The sequence below is a fragment of the Primulina huaijiensis genome, chromosome 5, assembly GCF_012295235.1.
Source record: "Primulina huaijiensis isolate GDHJ02 chromosome 5, ASM1229523v2, whole genome shotgun sequence".
NCBI lineage: Eukaryota > Viridiplantae > Streptophyta > Magnoliopsida > Lamiales > Gesneriaceae > Primulina > Primulina huaijiensis.
The window spans coordinates 17,218,042-17,240,929 of NC_133310.1; the positions used below are offsets into that span (position 1 = coordinate 17,218,042).

At 33.9% G+C, this 22,888-nt stretch overlaps 2 protein-coding genes and 1 long non-coding RNA gene across 5 annotated transcripts; 2 read left to right on the forward strand and 1 right to left on the reverse strand.

The window, feature by feature from the left end:
* Positions 1–5,342: 5,342 nt before the first annotated feature.
* Positions 5,343–12,970, forward strand: LOC140976717 (serine/threonine protein phosphatase 2A 55 kDa regulatory subunit B beta isoform-like). The gene is made up of 14 exons (XM_073440981.1): positions 5,343–5,586; positions 5,691–5,794; positions 6,108–6,215; positions 6,316–6,435; positions 6,797–6,985; positions 7,117–7,208; positions 8,806–8,924; positions 9,014–9,137; positions 9,241–9,361; positions 9,735–9,803; positions 10,388–10,479; positions 10,573–10,650; positions 11,308–11,384; positions 12,379–12,970. The coding sequence occupies exons 1-14, from the start codon at positions 5,481–5,483 to the stop codon at positions 12,495–12,497; spliced, it is 1,518 nt and encodes a 505-aa protein (XP_073297082.1). The 5' UTR covers positions 5,343–5,480; the 3' UTR covers positions 12,498–12,970.
* A 134-nt stretch (positions 12,971–13,104) lies between these two features.
* LOC140976718 (uncharacterized) lies at positions 13,105–17,150 on the reverse strand. 3 transcript variants are annotated; one of them, XM_073440984.1, is made up of 5 exons: positions 16,951–17,150; positions 16,411–16,501; positions 16,055–16,191; positions 14,625–14,998; positions 13,105–13,912 (listed from the first exon to the last, which is right to left on the reverse strand). In XM_073440984.1, the coding sequence occupies exons 2-5, from the start codon at positions 16,435–16,437 to the stop codon at positions 13,854–13,856; spliced, it is 597 nt and encodes a 198-aa protein (XP_073297085.1). In that variant the 5' UTR covers positions 16,438–16,501; positions 16,951–17,150; the 3' UTR covers positions 13,105–13,853. The 3 variants fall into 3 exon arrangements, with proteins under 3 accessions (XP_073297085.1, XP_073297083.1, XP_073297084.1); XM_073440982.1 differs by having other exon boundaries at positions 14,552–14,998; positions 16,951–17,148; XM_073440983.1 differs by lacking the exon at positions 16,951–17,150 and adding an exon at positions 16,838–16,856 and having other exon boundaries at positions 14,552–14,998.
* On the forward strand, positions 15,005–15,989 carry LOC140976719 (uncharacterized). Its single transcript, XR_012175305.1, has 2 exons — positions 15,005–15,160; positions 15,200–15,989. It is a non-coding gene; the product is annotated as an uncharacterized lncRNA (long non-coding RNA).
* Positions 17,151–22,888: the final 5,738 nt, after the last annotated feature.

Below are 22,888 nucleotides of genomic sequence, written 5' to 3' on the forward strand. Positions count from 1 at the left end.
GAGTTTTGACAGATGTTGGGACCAGTTCGAGGAGGCAGGACTTCTTCCTGTCGATAAAAAGAATTTCCCGGATTTTGATAGGGCCATTTCCTCGTTGCATAAAGAAAATGAGGAAACAAGATAGGAGGATGCTCGGACTTCTGAAGTAGGAGGCGAAGATTCCCATGTGAAGGAGCCTGAAGACCCCCCAAACGTAGAATAGGATTGTGCCTTCGGGCTTCTATCAATGAAATTATTTTTGTCTGTCTTTACTTTGTTGATACACCAATTGATAACAAAATACCTTGAAATTTTTGTAAGAATCCAAGAATTTTCTAAGTGTCATTGGATAACCGACTTTTTTTTAATCAATATTCTTCTTCAAGTATAACATTAAAACCTTGAAAAATACTACCAGTCTTGAAAAATAGTCGGTCTGTCTTGCCCTTTGCGTTTAATAGATTGACGAGGCCTCCTTTCTCTTTTTTAATAGAGTATCGGGGCCTCATGCCTCTCGATTTAATAAATTATCGGGGCCTCATGCCTATCAGGTTAATTAAATTACCGAGGCCTCATGCCTCCTGTTTTAATAGAGTACCGGGGCCTCATACGTCTGGTTTAATAAATTACCGGGATCTCATGTCTCCCAGGTTTATAAATTACCGGGGCCTCATGCCTCCCGATTTAATAAAATACCTGGGCCTCATTTCTCCCGGTTTAATATATTATCGGGGCCTCATGCCTCATGGGTTTATAAATTATCGGGGCCTCGTGTCTCCCGGGTTTAATAGACTACCGGGGCCTCGTGTCTCCCGGTTTAATATAGTACTAGGGCCTCATGCCTCCATGTTTAATAAATTACCGGGGCCTCATGCCTCCCGCGTTTAATAGAGTATCGGAGCCTCATGCCTCCCGTGTTTAATAGAGTTTTGGGGCCTCATGCCTCTAGGGTTTAATAAATTATAATGCTTTGCACATTTTTATGAAGAATATCTTTGTTAATATTCCAGATAACAAGTACAATTTTAAGCATAATATTTCTTTAAATGAAAAGCATTCCAGAACCTTTTCAAATATCGACTCTAGTATCTTCTAAATACAATGATCCTGAACTGAGTCTTCTTATTACTTTGTAAGGCCCTTCCCACGGGCTTCTAATTTCCCTACTGCTCCAGCCGGGTTAGCTTTCTTTAGAACCAGGTCTCCTATTTAAAATTCTCGGGGTCGGACTTTCTGATTATAAGTTCGCATGACCAGTCTTTGGTTAGCTTCCATCGAATGGCTGCTCTTTCTCTTTTTTCTTCTATCAAATCTAGTTCATGGGCTCGAGCTTCATCATATCCTTCCGGGTAGCTTTGAACCCTAGCAGATTTTGACCGATCTCTACTGGTAACACTGTCTCATATCCATAAACCAGGCTGTAAGGGGTTTCTTTAGTGGCAGTCTGAGAAGTGGTTCGATAGGCCCAAAGAACACTAGTTACTTCTTCCACCCAATCTTTCCCTATGTCTTGCAATCTAGCCTTCAGAGCTTGCACAATTACTCTGTTAGTGACCTCTGTCTGTCCATTGGCTTGTGGGTAGGCTACCGAGATGAATGACTGAGTAATCTTTATCTCTTTGCACTAGGCCATGATTTTTCGATCTTGGAATTGTCGGCCATTACCTGATATCAACTTCCTGGGTAGCACAAATCTACAAACTATGTTTTTCCATAAAAATTTCAATACCTCTTCTTTAGTGATTTTGGCTAAGGATTCAGCTTCCACCCATTTAGAAAAGTAGCCCACGGCTACCAGCAAGAATTTTTTCTGAGCTCGGGTTACCGGAAAAGGCCCCACAATATCCATGTCCCATTGATAGAAAGGGCAGGATGCTCGAACTGGATGCAAAGGCGAAGCTGGGATGTGACATAAATTACCATGAAGTTGACACCCTTCGCAAGACTATACTATTTTTCGGGCATCTGTACTCATAGTAGGCCACCAGTATCCAGCTAATAGTTCTTTCGGGTAAGTGATGTCGTTCCCATATGATCCCTGCAGCATCTTTCATGAATTTCTTTCAACACATACCGGGTTTCCTCCCCGTCCAGACATTTGAGCAAGGGGCCGTGGAACGATCACCTGTTTAACTCTCCATTCAGGACATTGAATCGAGAACACTGCTTCTTAACCTTCTGCGCTTGCTGAACATCTCCCTACAATTAGGGATGGCAATGGGCCGGGGTCGGGGCGGGTTTGCCATTCTCATCCCCATCCCCGAATTCCATCCCCACCCCCATCCCCGCTTTTTTGGGTTCGGGGAATCCCCAAACCCGAAACTTCGGGGATCAATTTCTCATCCCCCCCATCCCCATTTCAAAAATATTAAAATGCCAAGACGATGACGGATTCGGAGATTTTCTCAAAAAAAAACTTATTATTATCTATTATTATTGGAGATAATATTAATATTAATATCAATATCATTAATATTATTTTTAATATTTTAAAAAATAATATTATTATTATATTATTAATACTAATAATACTATTATTTTATTATTAATATTATTTTCGGGACGGGTTCGGGGATTTCGGGGATGGGGATAGTAATCTCATACCCGCCCCGAACTACATCGGGGATTTAAAAAAATCCCCGAACCCGAACCCAAACCCGAAAAAATCGGGGATCCCCATCCCCGTTTCGGGTTTTCCTCGCGGGGCCCCAAACCCGTGGGGAGAGTTGCCATCCCTACCTACAATTGGCCTTTTGATCTGAACTCGAGCAATGGTGTCTTCCATGAATTTTCCTGGGAAGTTACCGGGCTGGTATCTATGGTCAACACCAGCTTGGTATGATGAATGACCTCTCTGCCACCTTCTCCTGTTATGGATGACGCCATTTTGGCCAGTGCAATCAGCTTCAACATTTTATTCTCTCGGGATTTGCTCTGCAATCTAATCACTAAAATTTTTTGATAATTCTTGAATGCTTTTCTAATATTCCTTCAATCTTCCTTCTCGGACTTCATAAGAGCCTTTGAGCTGCTGAGCAACCAGTTGAGAATCTGAGTATAGGATGATTCGGGTGGCTCCAGCTTCCCGGGCGGCTTTCATCCCGATCACCACTTATTCATACTCGGCCTCATTATTTGAAGCCCACATGTGGGGGAAACTAGGACGACTCCTACTCTGCTTCCTTCTTTGCCGGCGGCGCCGTCAACAAACACCCTCTAGACTTCTTCTTGGCCAGGTTGTACCATTTCAATTATGAAGTCTGACAAAGCTTGAGCTTTTATGGCTGTTCTTGGACGATAAGTGATATCATATTCTCCGAGCTCTATCGTCCATTTTATCGAAAATAATCCCTAACTAGGCCTGGAATTTCGAATTCCATGTCTAATTTTTTCAGCATCCGAAAATTCTTTTATTCTGAAGTACAACTTAATTTATACTCTTAAACTTTCAAATTTTTTCTATGTAATTTCGAATTTATTGATCATTTATCCTTAAGATAGGACTCTTGATTTTTCTTGAAATCTTGTAAGCAAACTTTTGAATTTCTCATTCATGCATTTCTTTATTGTGTAGGTTTTTATTTAATTTCTTGGCCTACCTCTATTTTCGAANAATTTTATATCTTTATCTTTGTATTTTATCACAAATTTGAAATCATATCTTTAAGATTTCAAAATACACACACATGTATATATATTATTTCATTTAAATTCTTCGATCTTGACATATTTATAATTACCCTAAAAATAAAAATATATGCATAATATCATTTTAAACTTCGAGTTCCATAGATATTGTATACACGAGTTAATTATCTCACACAACTTTAGATAATCTTGATAATTTTAAATAAAATAATAAGAGAAAATATTTGGATAACCTAGAACAAATTTCAATTGCAAAATAATTTAAAATTTGCGATCTTTACAATTTTGGTTCTCAAAAACGTAATTTCTTTGAAATTTTTTAACTTTCACCGCATCTCGGTCCAAGAAAACGGTACCTCAACAAATGGTTCATCACCCAATCTTGAAGTACTTAAATTGAGAGATCATACATGCATTGGGACAGAGCGAGAACCAAATGAAGGGGAATGTTGTGGACTTGAAACATTTGGTTCTTGAAGCACTGGAAAGCTGATTATGAAAACTTTCCAAGCCTTGAGCGGAGGATGTGCTATCATGAGTTGGTGGAGATACCATGTGGGATGGGAGAAAAGTCCCAGCTCTTACTGGGATTGAGTTGTTTGTCTGTCAAGATTCAGTCTTGACTACCGGAGATGCAACAGAGCTTGGGAAACGATGTTTTTCAAACTGTTCTCCATTCTTGATGGAAAGGCAAAACCGCACAATGTCATTCTGCCTTTTTCGTCCAAAGATAGAATTCTCCCTCGTTTCAGTGTGGTGAAAAAGATCAGTTGAAGTCTATCGAGAACGAGAAAACCAACTTTATTAAGTTCATTTCCTTACCACTCTTGATAAATAGCTCCCTTGATCTATAATAAACTTTGACCGATTTGAATGAAGATATTTTCGATTTCAGGTTTAATGGAATCAAGTTATTGGAGAATATAGAGATCGATCATCTTCATGTGAAAACACTTGTTGAAATACAATCTTTTTTCCTCTCCAAGCGATCCTTTTCAGATATCAAAATCCAATCTTTGATGACTTTTAGGTTTTGTTTCTCGTTATTGCAGTTGTATCAGGCACTCGGGAGGAGGATAATAGGAGATTGTCTCTGAAATTGATAACGAGAGTCTTTTTTACTTGCAATTAGAATTTAGAAGAGTTTCTCGGCGAATCTCCGACTTGATTCTATTCATGATAAAATATTAAATTTTATATTAAAAAATATTACTTTTCATTTTAAATAATAATCTGATTAACTCGTTTTACGAGAAGAGATATGTTTTCTCACCTGGATAATCATTATTTTAATAATTTTTTTTACCGCTCGCTAAAAATACTCAATTATTATTACATTAAAAATTTACATATATCTTATTCGATATAAGAATGTGAATTGTTGGTTTAGATATGTTATCTAAGATAATCTTTTTTCTAAAAATAAAATGTACGTATTTTCAGAGAATGTTCTAGAAAAATATTTTTCAGAAAATACTACAAATATAGGCTTGAATTTTATTTTTTTATTTTAAATAAAAAAACCAAGGTCCAGAATCCAGATAAATCTTAGATTATTATATTTCCAATATTGTTTTTTTTTAAAAAAAAAAAATCCTAGTTTTGATTAATTAATTTCATTTTGAAATTATTTAATGAAAATTAAATTAGAAATATTAAAAGTCGGTGATTGCGTAGTGGGGTCCACATTTACTTGCTCTTTAAAGTAAGATAATGGACATTTCAGTTGAAGAACACTTTGGAGAAATCGAGTGGATAACGGAAACCACTTTTCTCTGTTCGGACAAAATCAACTTCCACTCGACCTGAGCTTCAGCCGCCGCTTGTAGGATGTCGTTTTGAGGCCAGCCGCAATGAGTTTTAGTTTCAGCTCCTCCGACGTTTCCTCTCTCGCCGTTTCCGACTGGAAGTTCTCTCAAATCTTCGGCGATAAACTACCCGGAGAAGAAGTGCAAAATAGTAATTTTAACCAAATTCCTCTTTTGATTCAGTTTTTTTTCCTCCAAAAACTTGGTTTCAAATCATGTCTGATTTTTTTAAAATTATTTTCGGTGCATTTTCAGTTGATATTATATCTGCAGTTCAATTCGACAAGAGTGGAAATCACCTTGCTGTAGGCGATCGAGGTGGTCGGGTCGTAATTTTCGAGAAAACAGATGGTAAAGAGGTGTGGAATTTTTCCCTTTTTTAGCTGGTAAGGAAGTTTTGGTAGTTAACAACAGTAGTACAATTATACAGGGATGATTTATTTTGGTTCTATTTATTTAAAGCGATGATAATGATTAGTGTGGCATCATGTTGATGATTTGTGTGAATATTTTATTTAATCTGTTGAACACCTAGAGTATGTACTGAAGAACTCTTTGGATCGCCAAAAATTATTGGATTTGTAAAAAATGAGTGTGCTTTGAAAAACACGCTGCTTTGGAGACATTGTTGGTTTCGTAGAAGCTGATTATCTGTTCTCACTGGTAATGTAGGAGTCACTAAAATGCACTTCACGGGAGGAGTTTGAGAAACCCGATTTTGTTGTTTCGAGGCATCCTAAATTTCGATATAAAACTGAGTTCCAAAGTCATGAGCCAGAGGTGTGTTCTATAACTTGTAATCTATTCTTTTAAAAAAATATTAATGTATTGGAATGCTTCTTTTTGGTGGTGATGATTTGGACTATGCGTGTTTTTACAGTTTGACTATTTAAAGAGCATTGAAATTGAAGAAAAGATCAATGAAATTAGGTGGTGTGTGACACCTAATGGATCATTATATATTCTATCAACAAATGACAAGACTATTAAACTATGGAAGGTACAATTTTCTTGTAACATTTATCAGTAAAAGTGTATTGTCTTATGTTCTCTGGTGCTGTAAAATAATTTGGACTCAAGTTGAAATCTTTTATTCATGAGAGAACTTTCAAATGAGTAAATATTAAAGAACTGATAACTGCCACTATAATCTTTTGTTGACTTTATTGGGTATAAGATAATGTTGAGTTACTTCGGATTCTCAAGTCTTCGAAACTAGTATACTAATTTCCAATCATGTCAATAGATCAACATAGTAGAGTGGCAGCTACAGTAAGTATCCTATTGATATTAATTTATACACTTTGTTTTTTTTTTTTTTGTCCTTTCCTGCCATTTTGCTAATTCATGCCTAAAGGCAGGTCAAGGAACATAAAGTAAAGCAAGTAAAAAAAATGGATATCAGCCAACCCATATCTTCAGAGAATTCTCTGTTGGCTGAAAGAAGTTTTATTAATGGGCAAAGTGAATATCTTGCCAATGGCCATTCTTTGGAATGGAAAGAGACTACAGTGAATGGTGTATCATTGTTCAATGGAGGACGATCCAAGGTATTCATCTTCTCAATTTGGTATCTGATCTTCTAATAAGAGCATTCATCTTAGGATGTATGGGCTTCAACGTGATGTGTGGTTTATAATAATAGTTTGGTTTGGTTTGTTTTGTTTTGTTTTGTTTCTAGCTAGAATGCATAGCAGATTCTACTCGTGCTTTGTGTCGAAAAGTTTATGCGCAAGCTCATGATTTCAATACAAACTCGATCTCAATCAATAGGTACACTCTGGAACCTTTTCTTTCTAGAAACATTTTTTATGTTCTCTATTTTAATTTGGCATTGCTAAACTTTGTAACTTGTGTGATTATATAGCAGAAGCGTATATTAAAGGATTTACTTGTTGATTCAAGAAATCCTGAAAATAATGAAAAATAAGAACACTTTCAATAATTTGAATTCAATGGTAAACTATCTTATTAATAATAATCATACCCGTATCTATATAACGGACTTACAATAATTAAATCCAAAAAAATCTCCAAAATTGAAAAGTCTATATTTAACAAAGTTAAAAGATACTATCATGCTTAAGGAACGAGGAAATCAAATTGAAATCGAATTTCGATTTTCCTGAGACGAGATATTACCAAAAAATTTTTTATGAAAAACAAAAAAACGCAAATTTGAAGACCTAAATATAAATGAGTTTTCATTAGGGGTGTTCAACTATGGTTCTGTTTATTTTAGATGAAAATTCGAGCGAACGATTCTACAAAAATTCAAACCAAATCATGATTTTTTCATAACCAAACCAAATCAAACCATGAATTTTGGTTTGACCTAGTTTGGATGATTGATTTTAAATGTTGAGTTTCATGATGAATTAATACTTGAGATATTGTAATTTGTAAAAAGCAGCAACTGACATTTGATAGAAATTGAGTGAACATTTTATTTAATTCGTGTAATAGAATGATTGTAAGTAAAATATCATAAATTAAAATATTTATGCATGTCACAAAATTTTACAACTTATGAAAAAACTGAACTTTTTGGGATGTGGTTATGTTTTTTTGGGCTACAATATGCAATAAATAAATTCTTGATGTAATTGGATTGTGACAAGCTCACTAATAATAAAATACAAACTAAAAATAAATAAAATAGTCATATATCCCAGAAAAATCACACGGAATTTACAAAAATCGTTACATGTTTTTCCATAATAAATGTACTCGGTTTGGTTTGATTTATTTTATCCAAAAATTGAAATAGCCATTTTTTTTTTGGTTGATTTTAAAAACAATTCAAACCTTGATTGACTGAAAATCGATCCATGTGGTTTGGTTATCCCATAAATACAATGTTTGAATTAATAGATATTTGATTTGGTTTGGTTTGGTTTATAGTTTGTTTAGGTTTCTAAACACCCTTAATCTCATAGGTCCATTTACTATCAAAGTAGCTACCTATTTGTTAAAATCCGACATCGTCCAAAATATTCTGATTTGATCATTGTCTTATTTGGTCGTGGGGTGAAATCCAACGTGCCAAAAAGGAATCTTGCACCGCATCATGCGCTATGTCCTTAGAGTAAGCAGATATCTAAGTGGGACCTTCTTCTCTACTCCTCCAACAGAGGAAAAAAAGAAAATAAATAATTATATATGTATATATATATCAAGTAAGATTAGTTTTATGTATGTGCTCTATATTTCTTTTGTAAACATTTTGACCAGTCAATTGATTTTTGCTTTGGTTTGAATTATTTGTGGTGAAATATATAAAATTTGCAAGGGGAGCAAGTACTTTCTTGTGTAACATTATTGAAATACAAATCATAATGGCTATTGAGTTTCGCTTATTGTTTTACAGTGATGGGGAGACGTTTATTTCGGCTGATGACCTTAGAATAAATTTGTGGAACCTTGAAATTAGTAATCAGTGTTTCAATATCATTGACATGAAACCTGAAAATATGGAAGATCTTACAGGTGATTTTTAGAGACTGTCTTCAAGTTCCGTTATCTTGTAACTTTTGCCAGCTAGGAGGCTAATTTGATCTTCTTGTGACATTTTTTAGAGGTGATCACTTCAGCAGAATTCCATCCATATCATTGCAATCTGATGGCGTACTCCAGCTCAAGGGGGTTTATTCGGCTTGTGGACATGAGACTATCGGCATTATGTGATCACAGCGCAAAGATGTGAGTTTTTGCTGTTATACTACTTAATATTCTGTAATTGTGACTTTAACATATGTAGCTTTATCACAAACATATTTGATAACATTTGAATGTAATTTCATAGATTGAAAGATGAGTCACATGGACAAAAATCATTCTTCACAGAGATTGTTGCAGCGATAACTGACTTGAAGTTCGCAAATGGGGGAAGGCATATTTTATGTCGCGATTTTATGAATCTGAAAGTAAGCATTTTCCTTTAAAACGGCTCCAGACAGATTCTGCCACTTTTTAATTTGGTTTAATGTTTTACTTGTTTTTTCCTCGTTAAGAGTTTATGCCTTCCCATAGTGATTCAACCTGGTGAAGAACTGAATTCTTTCTTGAATTTTGAGTTTGGATTGACAGATGGTCTTGTATTTTTTTCCCCTCTACTACCGGAGTGTCATAGACTCGTAAATCTCATATTCTTAATTCAAGTCTGTGTTTGGATGTTGCCTCTTCCTCTCTCCTTCTAAGGTTAAATTGTAAATTTCAAAGTAATCAAATGGTTTACATAAAAAATGGTTAATGTTGTTGATATTTGCCTCTTACCTTTTCTTCTCCGTTCCGTTTAAGCTTTGGGATATGCGGATGGATACCTGCCCGGTGGCAACATATAGGATTCACGAGCACCTGAGGCCTAAGGTCTGTGTCTGCTGTATGATTCAAAACCTTTTCTTTTCAGTTTCTGTAGTTAAATCGTTTGAGTACTTAAATTGCTATAAGCCTTCTAATTAAATTTTCATAACCTCTAATTTGTACATATATTTAATCATGCTGTCTCGTGTCTGGGACTGGTAGATATAAACACTTGCAAAAACAAGGATTTACACATGCTGTCTCGTGTCTGGGACTGGTAGATATAAACATTTGCAAATACAAGGATTTACATGGTTACCTTATTTCATCTGTAGCTTGTAGTATCTTTGGTGATTTTATATCTAGCATAAAAATAAAATAAATACGAAATTAGACTGTTGGAATTAATGATTTGTGATGTCATTGGCTATTTCAATAATCTTTCATTGATTGAATTCACATGAGCTTTATTAGGGGTTCTAAAACCCAACACCAATTTTCAATTCAATTGTAAAGGCTGAGGTATAACTTTTATTTATGCAAAAGGAATAATTTTTTTTCTATTTTCCTTCTTTTTTTGCACTTGACAATTACGTACAGTTGTTATTTTCTCTATCTTCTGCTGATGCATCACTTTATAAATTTTACAGTTGTGCGATTTGTATAATAATGATGCAATATTTGACAAATTTGACTGCTGTCTTGCCGGAGACAGGCTTAACTTCGCGACTGGATCATACAGGTTAGTCTTTCTGGCTGAAAATTATGTTCCAGTCTGTTTGTTTTCCATCATATTGTGTTTCTATGCTCACTGTAATTAATTATTCTTTATTAGCAATCATTTGCGCATATTTTCATATGGTATTGGAAGTGAAGAAGGTACAACCATAGAAGTTGGCAAAAATCCATATAGGTATCTTACTTTACCCTCCCCAAATTCTATTTACTTTTTTGTAGAAAAAACTTGCTCTGTGTATTCCAGTCAGTACATGGTGTTGTGCTATGCATGAAATTATACCCCATTGAAAGGCTTAAAATTAACCTTTGTGCGGAATCTTGAACGATTCCTTATTTGTTCATTATCGTTTTTTGGTTCCTCTGGTTTTTATTTGTGATGAAACGTTAATCATAGAATCAGGAAGTTTTAGATCCAAATCTGTTCTCTTGGATCATTTTTGGTGAAAAAAACTGTACCTCTCACTTTCTAGAAAGAAACAACGGAAGCAATCAAGCATCCTACTGAGTTAGCGAACATGTCTAACATTGACCAACTTACAATGGCTCGGTGACATTGTAACATGACCGAATCGCAGAGACTAGAAGCATATTCGTGTCACCAGAAGACAAGCTTATATTTTCCTAAACGTGAATTTTTGATGCTACAGGTCCAAACTATATGTAGTATTTTGCATGGTGCGTCCACTTCATTTTTCTTTGTATTACAGTAATTTGTATATTTGGGATAGGACTATGCAAGTTTTGGCCCATATTGCTTCTGTTATCAAAATCCCATCTTGATTATAAGCTCACGATACCTTGATATTTTTAAAAGATCTATATTTTGTTGCAGGAAGTCGCTTCTCCAACCTTCTCCGAGACTCCGACGATCATCATTAAGCAACTTGACTAGAGGATTTTCGAGACAAGGTGCTATATCTTCTCTCGTTTAAGTCGTTTTAGCATTCTCATTTTTTTTGTCCAATTTTTACCTCAACAATATCCGGTATGTTTAGACCCGAACCATAAATCACAACTGAAATCCTCTTATAGCGACCAGAACCAAACCAATAATTTGTGGTTTGGTTCAAGTTCTTCAAGATAAAAATCGAAAGAAAAACTGTAAATTTGTATTTGAGTAGATCTCTTGTGAGACGGTCGCACGAATCTTTCTTTGTGAGACCGGTCAACCCTACCGATATTCACAATAAAAAATAATACTCTTAGCATAAAAAGTAATATTTTTCATTGATAACTCAAATAAAAGATCTGTCTCACAAATACGACCCGTGAGACCGTCTCACACAAGTTTTTGTCTTCGTATTTTAGTTTACGGTCCCAAAATATGTCGGCAAATTTAATTTAAATTAAAATTGTTTGATTTACGAATATTAAGATCAAGTACTAGTATTTTTTAGTATAAAATAAAATATTAATGAATTATTTAATCATTAAATTGTATTAATATCATTACATCATGGGCCGTACCGTTTTCTCTTGATTTGTAAAATTTTAAAAAATAACACACTTCAAATCCATAACCAAATAGGAACAAAACCACTCCCTATTCCACATTATTAGCTTGATCACTCAGAAACAATACCATTTTTTCTCTGGATGACTCTAAAGAAATAAGCTTCAATTGAAGATCATAGTCGATTAGGAGTAGGAAGTGCCGTCATTTTGATTTCCCCTTCCATTGAAACCAGAGTCACCGATTCCAAAATAAGAACAGTTGACGTTGCAATTGTTTTCAGATATATTTAATGGAGGCAACTAGAGGCAGTTCTCTTCTCAAATAATTTTATATTCCAAATTTAAGATGTTTCCCTTAGAACTTTACATGCTTCGTTTTTATCGGATTGAATTGTGCTCTTGACATTGAGCTGATTCAGATCACTCATGATACGATTGGCTGGTGCAGGAAGTAATGAGTTTGGTTTTGATTTCAACTCCAAGTTGCTGCATATGGCATGGAATCCAACAACCAATTTGATAGCTTGTGCTGCTGAAAACACCTTACTTATGTATCATCACGCCTGATGAAAATAGATTGTTTTTTGATTTGCAAATTTCGATTCTTGGGCTGACCTAGATTAAAGTGTAGGTCTAGGGAACTCTATCGGAAACCCCAGGAAGTTTAGGGGAGCATCACGAAAAAAATTTAAAATTTCATATATAATTTTTCTTATCGTGTAATAGAGCCTCTACAAATTTTGGATCTGCCCCCCACCCCGTCTCTGTTGTTTTACGGGCCAACCCTGCACGCCGCTAGTGTACATGGATATTCAGTGGATTCTATAAAATCTTGAGATTTGGATGTTTGATTTTGTAAGCAGTGATCCATGCTGAATGCTCAAGTTGTGGTGTTACTTTGGGGAAGCTATTAGTTTACCTTATTGAAGAGTAGAGAAGGTGGATCTTATCCGTGAGTTCATGACTCAAAATTAAGGAGAGACATACCTGTAATGTCCAGCATTAGTTCATTTCTGGGACTTCATTTTCTTCTCCGAAAATGAGTGATGAACATGCCTATGTTTTCCATCTTCAGATGAAGATTATATCAAATTTAATTCCCAAAATCTTCTTAGTAAGATGTGACCATGGACCGACCCTGGGGCAAGGAGAGGACTTGTGAATAAGGAACCTGTGAATGAATTCAAGCCTCTCCCAAAGAGCAGATTAGATTCTAACGATCTTACACAACAATAAGTAGATGCAAAATTACCCATAAAAATTATATAACACTGACAAGAGTTCAATGATACAATCAGTTAAATTCTATTTTATTGAACCTACAGAAACAAAAATTTGCATGAGCTGATAGGAGAACAGAAAATCAATGGAGACGAGGAGAACAAAAAAAATGGACCACCCTTGGACATCTTTTTGGTTGCAATCCTCTCTAATTGCTCAAGAGAAGAACCCCAATCCAAAAAGGGGTTCAGCGATTTTACCAAAAAAGAACAAAAACCGAAAAGAATAAGTGATCTCTATTTCTTGGCGCCTTTTAACTAAGTGTCTTTAAAGAAAAGCCTAGTTATTATATCAAATTTGCCCTCTTCAAAAACCTGATTGTTCTGCAGTAGCATGGCCATACCGATTCAATAAAATCGAGGTATCTCTCCACTAACCAGCCTTGGAAGTCCTTCAATATTCTCCTACTTTCTTCATTGTAGTTCAGGTTTTTAATATCTGCCATAGGCTTCCATATACGAGTTCGTATTGCTTGTATAAGCTTTCCACAGAATATGTAATCATACGCCAGTAAGGAGAATGCAGGCAGATTTTTTATTACCTTGACCGTCCGCTTGAAGCTGAATATATAAAGACCACAAATCGACCTAAACATCTTAATGTAGAAGACAACAATTATGGGTCCAAGAAACCATAGTGGAGTCAATTCTTTTGACACTTCTGATCCATATATAAGGTTAACTGCAAGGTACAAAGGTGTGCTGCAGAAAAAACCAGAGTGAGCAAGTGGCAATGGTTACATGCGTTGCAAGTGAAGTATAATGCAAAAAGAGTACAGGTTTGAGGATACTATAAGCATTTTCTCCACAGAGAAAATACATCATTGTCAACTAAAGCCACAGGTTTGAGGATACTAGAAGCATTTTCTCCACAGAGAAAATAGATCATTGTCAGCTAAAGCCACAAGCGAGCAATTTGAGTAAAATTTGGAAGAGACCGCTAATACAGATAGAAAATCATTCGCTCTCATTTTGACTGTAAGCAACACCACTAGTATCATTTATTTACTTCATGAATACCCAAAGTTCATCTAACTTTTAATTTTCTCCTTACCATGTCTATGTAACTATTAATTCATAAATATACTTAAAATTTTAAAATATCTTAACACTTTAAATTTGCAAACTATCACATCAAAGTTAATATTACTCAAATTATTGAATCAAATTGTTTTAACCTATATTTGAAACAACATTTTGTATTTCTTGTGTTTTTGAGTTCTGGAAAATTAGTTTGTAACAGGTTGACAATCTGTGTTTCTTAACGAACAGCTTTCTCAATGGCAAAAAGAGTCAAAGAGAGGGTAAGGAACATATGGAACCGAATTGCAAAATGCTTACAATATCAACAATGGCATTTTTATTGTTGCATCCAAACCCATAAAGTAGCACCAAACAGCCTTCGAAACTTCACCTCTTTCTTGCTTTTGTTTAGTTTTTGATAATCCTGTTGACATTGAAGAAGGTTTGTCGACTTCTTCCACCGTTTGGGTTTGTGATGGCAATCGCAGTAATATCAGCCAGTTCTTGAACAAATTTTGTATAGCCTGCGACCGGGTTGTAGTCTCATCTGCTGCTGTATAAGAAGCAGGTACAACATTCTGTACCTTAGAGGATTCCGCCAAGGATTCTTTACTCTCATGTGGCCAATGAGAAACTGTAGCAGGATTTTTAAGGGACTTTGACCCACTGCTCCTGTTGCCAGAACCATCATGTCTACTGCTACCTTTAAAAGCTGATATTTTAAATAATTTTGACTTAGGTCCAAGGGCAAGGGAAGCTCCTACACTGCAAACAAGCTATTTGTTCAGTTCAGATCATAAAGGGGGATCAGAAAGAGTCTAAGTATGCAACTAGGAAAAAAAAAAGCGAATTTACAAAGTATTGAAAAATGTCACAAAAGTACAGAATTCCCCAACAAATCATCATGCAAAAGATTGTGATTTTCAGGTTTACATTCAGCGCATAGCAAAAGATTGTGATTTTCAGGTTTACATTCAGCGCATATAACTTTATGTCACTTGAAGTTGATTGCCATTTAAAGACACAAAGATACCACAAGAACATTCACTCCAAAAATGATTTGATAACACAATCGTAAATAAAAACTCTTTGCAAGGCATGAAAAGAAATACATGTTGATAAATTTATTCTCCTGGTAAGCATTGTCATCTTCTAAGTTGTTAGAACAAGCCAAACATGGTTTCCCTTTTTTTCTTGCTGATTTAGAACAAAAGATGTCAAGTTTAAAAATATGAGGAACAAATCAACATAAATGAAAGTGTTCCACATGCAAGACATTATAAGGTTTGTATCAAATAAAAATTTGCAGTTCAATTAATGCTTTATAACAGCAATAAGATATACTGCTTATCTTGAAAAGGCTTTCAAGAACTTGACTACATATCTTCAAAAGTAAACTGAATAAGCCATTCAAAAGTCTTCTTTTGCTAAAACATATAAATAGTTTGTTGTTATTTGCACATTATCAAAAAACAGGAAAGTGCCCTAGAACTGCAAGGTGGTATTGGTAGAAAGCATAAAACTCTCTATACAAAATGGTCATTAAAACAAAAGACAAATTTATATAACATCAGAAAGAATGATCTGCCTGCCTATCTCCGACAAATAATTATAACATGTAAAGTGAGCAGACGCCACTGAATTCAATGCAAAAAGTGGTAATTCAACAAAGAAGACCTACTTTATAGGCGTGTAACATGTGAAAGCTATCCCCCAGGAAACAGGATAGAAATTCAAGTTTGCATATATGAATAAAGACAAAAAATTTCCATCAAAAGATACACAAACATAAATTTAGAACTATAAATTCAAAGATCTTACCTCAAACAAGATCTACATTTCAACGATATAAATCTATCTTTCCGTCCAACAGGAAAGGATGATGGAACGCTACGTTTTAATTTGCTCCCTCTGCTCCAAGATGAAGGCACGGAGGGGAAAGAAAAATAAGAGCAGCTCTGAACAAAATGACATTGAAAATATCAACCGTAAACACCTTTCAAGAAAAAAAAAGGAAAGGGGGAAAAAGCAGTTAGATTCTAAAAATCCATCATACATTCATTAAGACAATAATCACTTGAACCCATCAGCATTTTGTAGGTTTTAGAGTGAAAATATAAAATTTTAAAATTTATAGGCTGTCAGCATTCAACACTAATATGGACAGTTACGATCACCTGCAACTGATGAGTTGCCAATGCCATCTTCTACACCATATGCATATAAGCAGTTCCCACTGAATTCATATTTAAACCAAGAACCATAAACCTGGGGGAAAAAATTCACAAGTTTTGCCATGTGATCGATTATCCAAAAATATCATGAATCACAAGCATTAAATCTGAAGACAGAAAACACAACCTCATCCTGTGCTAATAAAATCTTTATTTTTATTTCACATTAAACTTTATGTTGTGCTCAAAATTAGGATAAAACACATAGAATGATACTCAGTCAAAACATAACCTCATTAGATACATAAGATAGACCACATGAAGCTAAAACAATATTGGTGAAGATGGCTTGAAACCGAATAACCCTAGGTGTTCAAATCACAAACTATTGATAAATTCACAATTCAAAAAAATAGATAAGCAACTCCACCTAGAGATCGTACCCCGGGATAATTGTACAAACATATCTTCGGAGCACTTCCATATTCATATACAGACACATAAAGCATAATTACGATATATAATTGGAAAAAAAAATCTTACAATAAACACAGAAATTGGTGTCGCTACTGATGATGTACACGAGAAATATTTTCAATGCGTGAGATTGAGAATCAGATTACTCGAGAATTTTATCTGTGAATGCTTAGTTATGGATAGAAGTTTCAAAGAGATGAGCTTTGGATAAAGGAAAGAGGGAGGACAGATTTGTGATTTTAGGGTTTTCAAAGTACTTTTTTATTGTGCGTTCGTACAATACGTATATATAATATATAATTTATTTTTTATATATATAGTTTTATTTTAAGTGTTTATGTAAATAAAAAATTAACTAAATAATATTCTGGAAAATAGTACTGGAATTATAATATATTGTACCCAAAAAAAACCCATCAAACAAATATTATATGTAAAATTATTTTTCTAAAAATATATTAATTTTATTGAAATTTTTAAAATTAGTTATTATAAGAAGAAGAGGATACTTCAAATAATTAATAAACTTAATTTCAACATAAATTTTTAATATGTTAAATTTTATTAAATTGAATCAAACTCTTATGAAGATTTTTTTCCTGATATTTAATTTTTTACTTAAATATTTAAAATAAAAAAATATCCAAATATAAGTACTATAATTTAAAATATTATTTAGTAAATAAATTCACAATCGTCCCAGGATTATTTCTAAGGTAAAAAATAAATAGTATTATATTTTAATAATATTTTAAAAATTTATAATTCAGAATATTTTCTATTTAAATTTATATTATGGTAGATAATTAATGTATTTAATTAGCAATGGTAAATTAGGAAGAAGCGCGAAATTTTGACCGTAAGGTTTTTTACAATTAGTGAAATGTTTTTTTAAAAAAGTAATGAAATGTGTTTTTAGGATATCGTCATTGTTATCAACATAATACATTCTTGCTAATTGTAGGGTTGGTGATATTAGTTTTCTAAACTAAACGATCTTCTCACATGTCATTTATTAAACTAAGATCTAAGATATTTTTCTTAACTACATTTATCCAAGTTTTCAATAGTTTACTCATCCTTCTACTCTTTTCATCAACATGGCAATCTAAGATATGTCGGATTGATGTCGTGTTTGGTCTCCTCTTCACATGACCAAATCATGTTAGACGTATCTACCTAATCTTATCATCTATGGGGGTACACCTAAATAGCTCATAATCATTTTATTTCTAATTCTATCCTTGCGCATTTTGCCATGCATCCATCTTAACATATGTATCTCTGCTACCGTCATTTTATACATATGTACTTCTATAGTGGCCCAATACTCCGAACCATAAAACATAGATGGTCGAACAATAATCTTATAATATTTTCCTTTCAATCTCGCAGGCATCATTCTATCGCATAAGACTCCTGATATCATCCTCTATTTTATCAATCCTGCTTTAATCATATCGTTTATATCATCTCTAATGTCCATAGTATTTTGGATAATAGATCTTAAATAACGAAAAGTTTCACATTCTGGGACTTCTCGACGTTCAATTTCAATTGGACTACTCATTCATCTAGATTCAGAACCAAAGTTAGAAGCTAAATATTCTGTTTTTGTGTGAATAATTCTATAACATTTATTCTCAAGAACTTCACGCCATCTGTATAATTTTTCATTTACACCTTCTTTAGTTTGATCTATCAGGACAATATCATCTGCAAACAACATACACAAAGATACTTCATCCTGAATATGTCGAGTCAGCTCATCCATAACCAAAGCAAAGAGGTAAGGGCTTAAAGTCAATCCTTGATGAATAAGTACTGCCACAGGAAATTCACATGACATCTCTCCAACAAACCTAACACTAGTTTAATGATCTTCATGTAGCATTGAGACATATGCTTCCTTCTAAATACCCATCGAGTTAGTTCTCTAAGCATTCTATAATAAGTTTTATATAAATCGATAAATACCATATGCAGACTCTTATTTTGTTCTCTATATTTCTCTATCATTTACCTAATCAAAAAAATAGCTTCCATCGTAGACCTACATGGCATAAAACCAAATTGATTTTCTTATACAGTAGTTATACTGCAAGTCTCCGCTTTATCACTTGCTCCCATAGCTTCATTGTATGGCTCACAAACTTAATCTTTCTATAGTTTGAGCAGTTTTGTATATCTCTTTTATTCTTATAAATTGGTACTACAATGCTATATCTCTAAGAATCTTGCATTTTCACAGTATCTAGAATCCTATTAAAGAGTTTGGTCAGCCATTGGATCCCAACTTCCCCAAGACATTTCCATATCTCAATTTGTATCTCATGTGGTCTAACTGTCTTCCCTTGTTTCATAATCTTCAGTGCCTCTGTTACTTCCTTAGCACTAGCTTTACGATAGAACATTAGATGTCTTACTTTATGCATCTCATATCTACCCATGTTTAACTTTTTCGTACTAGTCTCATTGAGTAAGTTCTTAAAGTAATCCCTCCACCTATCTAGGATATCTAGGATAGTTTTATCTTGCATTAAACTCTACCATTTTCATGCTTGATACACCTAACATGGTTACCGACGATTTTGGTTAGAAATAAATCTAGCAAGCTGAATAGGTCAAATTATAGTAAATGGATTATGAGTCCAAGTATCGATCTCATTAATACTAAAATTTTTATCACTTAACTTAGTCTAGATAAAATAAATAAAAAGATGATATATATGTAAAGGCCGATGGAATAAAAACGGAAAAACAGAGAGGCATAAACGCCTTCAATATTTATTCAAAAGCTTCAAAGACTGAATGAATCGAAAAATTAAATCTACAATCTCAAGGTTCAGCCGAATATAAAAAATAGATTACACCTAATGATAAGATACCAATCTAATTTAAATAACAAGATAAAAACAAACTTTTTTAATTTATCCTAACAACCTTATTAACCTAATAACAACCTTATCAACCTAATATTCTTATCAACACTTATCAACAATATGAATTATTAATCTAAACTATTAAATTGCAATAAAAAAAAAACGGATTCAAAGATCAATGAGAAATTCAACTTCAAATAAAGAACTAATACACACAACAGTATCATACTCTACTATATTGACACGTATTAAAATTCAATTAATTACTTAATTCTTGACAATCACGGTTAAATTCTCAATTTATTTATTAAACGATTCCTCGAGTTAATAAACATATTTAAATCTAACCGTTTAATTATTTCTAATTGAATTTAATTATATCTAAATGCATTAAATCTTTGTAAAATTTCAGTTTTTACCTAAAACCACACACTGAAACTGAATACTATTTCTAGTCAGTTTAACAGTGTGTTGATGACGTCTTTGTTGTTATATTTAACTACTCCTCTTTCGATTCGTAATTAATCAACAAACATGTAAATAAGTGATTAGGCTATTAACAAGAAATATTAAACCAACATCAATCAATAATTAAAATCAAGAAAAATAAGATATTGAAAATAAAACCAAATATCAAACAAAGTATTGTTTTGCCTTATTGTTATCTTAGTTTAAAGAAATTTATTCCATAAAATTAAAAGAAAACAAAGACGCTATATTTGAATTCATAAGAATAAAATTTAGAAACAAATAAAAAAATTTCAGCTTGGTTGGCGCAATTCTCCTTTTGAAATTGTCTTCATCTTCTCTCTCAAACTCTAATAGATTCTTTCTTCCTCCAAGTTTATCTATTCCTCTCTACCGCTATCTTCTGCATAAAGTCTTCTGCCTCTCTCCTCTCTTGTGTCTGCTGGTGTACGTCATTTATGATGCCTCCTCTTCATCAAGCTTTTATGTTCCTTAATGGGCCAATATTTAAAAAACCAAAACTCTCCACGTGAAGTCCTAAGAAATTTGCCACAAAATCTCTCTTAATAAATTGTAGATTCCCACGTGATTGAGTCCAAAATTTTCCAAATTCCTCCTTCCTTATCCTTACAAAGAAATAGAATAAATTTTTTTTATTCTTTTATTTATTTATTTGTAATATTTTATTGCCCTTGAAATTCTTGTAAAATCACTTTCTCTCCTAAATTAGGTTTTTTTTTCTCTTTTGTTCAGATATACAAATATTACAAAATTAATTCAAATAAGAACAAGATATGAGATAAAGACTCCATATAAGCACAAAATAAGGGATAACAATATCGTATAAGCATGAATCTAATAAAATAAAACCTTAAAATATCTATAAGATTTAGGTTTATCACATGGCTCAATTCTTTAGTGTTTCAATCCCCGGTTTTCATTATCTTAAAAATATCTTTCTCTGTTGGAACTTTTCAAGTTCGCAATCTTTGCTTAATTTTGATGTTAACAAAACTTGTTATTTTGTTTCTAATAACCTACCTTAGTGCGCAGATAGCTGAAACTGAAATGATTAGTTTACGAGCAAAAACTGAAGTTATCGGAGATGCTAACTGAAAGAACCAACTGATCGATCAAACTGAACCAGTACAATTGAAGTATCAAAAGCAGTTCAACTGATTGTCCAGTTGATAGGTGGTTCAGCAGAATACTTTCAGAAGCCCGGTCAACTGACGAAGTGTTCAACTGATGAAGATCCCAACTGACCAGTTCAACTGAATCAGTGAAATTAGTTCAGCTGATGAATCAACTGATTTCACCTCACCAGTTCAAGACCAGTTCAACTGACCAGTCAGAACATCAGTTAGGAGCTAACCAGTTTGCATATACGACAAGCTTAATCCAGCTGTGCACAAAGGTACAAAAGCTATTGTATGATCAAGGTACAATAAGAGACGTTGCAGCAGCGCGTAAAGTTAAATGTTCTAGATATCTATTTGGGGGAACAAATTCAAACTACAACGGATTCATTCACTGATTCTCACTGTACGTTCAACCAAACGCCTATAAATAGAAGCTGAAGATCAGTGAAGAAAAGAGGATGATGATACACACATGATATACACGATACATATACAGAGAGTGTGTTCATCAAAAAGAAGAGAGGGGACGCATATTGCATATCTGCTTTTGAAGAAACAATCAGCCCAGTTGAGGGAACACTTCAAAGTTATATCAGCTTAGATTAGAAGCTTATTTTCCTCAGTGTGTCAGAACATTTTCGGGTAGTGTTCATTGTTCAGTTCTCACACACATGCACACACCACCACCACCCAAAATACAGTCTTGCACAGAGACATTAAACATGTGTATGTAGTATTTGACACACAGATGTTAAACAAGTGTTGGCTGGAAGGTGCTGCCTTCAGTCTAGACTAGGAGTTCAGTTAGGCAGTGAAGTCCTAAGCCGTGTAGGATTTGTACAAAGTGTTGTATAAATCTAAGTCTTCTAGTATATCCTACCCGTGGAGGTAGAATGAGTGACGTAGGAGCAGTTGAAGTCTCCGAACATCCATAAACATATCATGTGTCTTTTAACTGTTTTACTGCTTGTTTTGTTCTTAACTGATTTGAGCAGTTCAGGTGATATCAGTTCAGTTCTGTCCATAACTGAACTGATATAAGATCTAACTGATTTTCTCGTAAATTCAGTTCTTCAGTTGCACAGTATATAAAACATATCATTTTTTCTTAACGAATGATTATTTCAAGTGTTTTCCGCTTGGTTTAATACAAAACTTGATCTAATTCATCGGTGTATATATTCTTAGAACACAAGCTATTACAGCTCATTGATTTATTGTGTTCGAAGCACCCCTAAGGTGCCGAGCACACGATCCATCACTCTCCTTCTTTTGTACAAGCCTATCAAACAAATAATTATAAGCTATTTTCTTAGCATCTTCTACTGCTCTACTATTGAGTTTTTGACTTGTTTATACAGTTCATATGATTCTTGATCTCTAGCTTCTTGCTAGTACTTGAACCTTATTTTCTTTCCCTAATGACTTGTTGTGCATGCACCTCATTGTTCCACCACCATCTCTCCTTGTCGTGTTGTCTCTTCCCTTTAGCCTCTTCAAGTACTTCCCTTG